This window comes from Coturnix japonica, unplaced genomic scaffold, assembly GCF_001577835.2.
Source record: "Coturnix japonica isolate 7356 unplaced genomic scaffold, Coturnix japonica 2.1 chrUnrandom915, whole genome shotgun sequence".
NCBI lineage: Eukaryota > Metazoa > Chordata > Aves > Galliformes > Phasianidae > Coturnix > Coturnix japonica.
Genome location: NW_015440267.1, coordinates 1 through 3132, shown reverse-complemented (window position 1 = coordinate 3132; position 3132 = coordinate 1). Strand labels below are relative to the sequence as shown.

The 3132-nt window shown below is 55.7% G+C and overlaps 1 protein-coding gene across 1 annotated transcript in view; it reads left to right on the top strand.

Annotated features, from left to right (window-relative positions):
- LOC107307788 (multiple epidermal growth factor-like domains protein 8) overlaps positions 1-3117 on the top strand; it is a gene marked incomplete at its 3' end in the record, with an annotated part of 14747 nt that extends 11630 nt beyond the window's left edge. The window contains exon 3 of the mRNA XM_015851287.2: positions 2896-3117. Coding sequence (XP_015706773.1) covers positions 2896-3117 — 222 coding nt within the window. The remainder of the gene's footprint in view (positions 1-2895) is intronic.
- Between the last annotated feature and the right edge of the window lie 15 nt (positions 3118-3132).

Genomic DNA, 3132 nt, shown 5'->3' with positions numbered 1-3132 from the left:
ATAGGGACACATTGGGACCCATAGAGACACATAGAGAGACATAGAGACCCATAGGGACACATTGGGACCCCATAGAGACCCCATTGAGACCCCATAGAGACCCATAGGGACCCATAGACCCACATGGACCCCATAGAGACCCATAGAGACCCATAGACCCATAGGGACCCCATAGGGACCCCATAGGGACACATAGAGAGACATAGACCCATAGGGATACCATAGGGACACATAGAGACCCCATAGAGACTCCATTGAGACCCCATAGAGACCCCATAGGGACACATAGAGACACATAGGGACCCCATAGAGGGCCATAGAGAGACAGAGACGCACAGGGACCCATAGGAACCCCATAGGGACCCCATAGGGACACACAGACCCATAGGGACCCCATAGGGACACATAGGGACACATAGACCCATTGAGACCCATAGGGACCCCATAAAGACACATTGGGACCCATAGGGACACATAGAGACCCCATACGGACCCCATAGGGACCCCATAGAGACCCTATAGGGACACATTGGGACCCATAGAGACACATAGAGAGACATAGGGACCCATAGGGACACATAGGGACCCCATAGAGAGCCATAGAGACCCATAGAGACCCATAGGGACACATAGAGAGTCATAGGGAACCATAGAGACCCATAGGGACCCCATTGAGACCCATAGGGACCCCCTAGGGACCCCATAGGGACCCCATAGAGACACATAGGGACACATAGACCCATAGGGACCCCATAGCGATCCCATAGGGACACATAGAGAGACATAGACCCATAGGGACCCCATAGGGACCCCATAGAAACCCTATAGGGACACATAGAGAGACATAGACCCATAGGGACCCCATAGCGACCCCATAGGGACACATAGGGACACATAGAGACCCCATAGGGACCCCATAGGGACACATTGGGACACATAGACAGACATAGGGACCCCATTGAGACCCGTAGGGACCCCATAGGGACACATTAGGACCCATAGGGACACATAGAGACCCATAGAGGGACATAGAGCCATAGGGACCGCATAGGGACACATTGGGACCCATAGAGACACATAGGGACCCATAGGGACACATAGAGAGACATAGACCTATAGGGACCCATAGAGACCCATAGGGACACATAGGGACCCATAGAGACCCCATAGGGACGCATAGGGACCCCATAGGGACTCATAGGGACTACATAGAGGCCCATAGGGACCCATAGAGACACATAGACCCATAGGGACACATAGGGACCCCATAGAGACACATAGAGACCCATAGAGACCCATAGACCCATAGGGACCCCATAGGGACACATTGGGACACATAGAGAGACATAGGGACCCCACTGAGACCCATAGGGACCCATAGAGACCCATAGAGACTCATAGACCCATAGGGACCCCATAGAGACCCATAGAGACCCATAGACCCATAGGGACCCCATAGAGACCCACAGGGACCCAATAGAGACCCATAGAGACCCATAGACCCATAGGGACCCCATAGAGACCCCATAGAGACCCATAGACCCTTGTAGAGAGACCCCATAGAGACCCCATAGAGACCCATAGACCCATAGGGACCCCATGGAGATCCATCTGGCCTTGTAGAGAGACCCCATAGAGACCCCATGTGGTTATGGGGGGGATATGGGGGTCTGGGAGTTTACATGGGGGTCTATGGGGAGGGATATTGGGGTCTATGGGGGGATATTGTGACCCTTGACCCCTTGTGACCTTGACCCCAACCCACCTTGACCTTTAACCCCATTTGTGACCTTTGACCCCCCACCTAATGACCCTTAACCCCCCTCTGTGACCTTTGACCCCATTTGTGACATTTGACCTCAACCCACCTCGACCTTTTGACCCGTGATGACCTTTAACCCCTTGTGACCTTTGATCCTCTCATGACCTTTGACCCCTCATGACATTTGACTCCTCATGACCTTTGACCCCTCGTGACCTTTAACCCCTCATGACCTTTGAGCCCTCATGACATTTGACCCCTCGTGACCTTTGACCTCCCATGACCTCTGACCCCATTGTGACCTTTGACTCCTCATAACCTTTGGCCCCCATGACCTTTAACCCTCATGACCTTTGACCCCTCATGACCTTTAACCCCTCATGACCTTTGAACCCACGACCTTTGACTCATTGTGACCTTTGACCTCCCGTGACCTCTGACCTTTCATGACCTTTGACCCCTCGTGACATTTGAACCACCCATGACCTTTGACCCCTCGTGACCTTTGACCCCTCATGACCTGTGACCCCTCTGTGACCTTTGCCCCCAGCCCCCTCCCAGGTCACCATGTCATGCTGACCCCAACCTCGTGACCTTTGACCTCCCATGACCTCTGACCCCATCGTGACCTCTGACCCCATCGTGACCTTTGACCCCCTCATGACCTTTGACTCCTCATGACCATTGACCCCCATGTGACCTTTGCCCCCAGCCGCCCCCGGTCACCGCGTGCTGCTGACCCCCATCTCGTGACCTTTGACCCCTCATGACCTCTGACCCCNTTGTGACCTTTGACCCCCTCATGACCTTTGATTCCTCATGACCTTTGACCCCCTCATGACCTTTGACCCCTAATGACCTCTGACCCCATGTGACCTTTGCCCCCAGCCCCCCCCGGTCACCGCGTGCTGCTGACCCCAACCTCGTGACCTCTGACCCCCCATGACCTCTGACCCCTAATGACCTCTGACCCCCCATGACCTCTGACCCCTAATGACCTCTGACCCCATGTGACCTTTGCCCCCAGCCCCCCCAGGTCACCATGTCATGCTGACCCCAACCTCGTGACCTTTGACCTCCCATGACCTCTGACCCTATTGTGACCTGTGACCCCATGTGACCTTTGCCCCCAGCCCCCCCCGGTCACCGCGTGCTGCTGTCGCTGTCGGAGCTGGAGACGGAATGCGGATTCGACTTCCTGTTCGTCTTCGACGGCTCCGCCCACCGCGGCCGCCTATTGGCTGCGCTCAGCGGCAACGCCCCGCCCCCACCAATCATAGAGGCCGCATCCGGGCAGGTGGGCGGGGCTACGGGGGGGGGAACGGCCAATGGGAGGGGAGGGAGGACAAAGGGGGGCGGGGCTAAGGAAC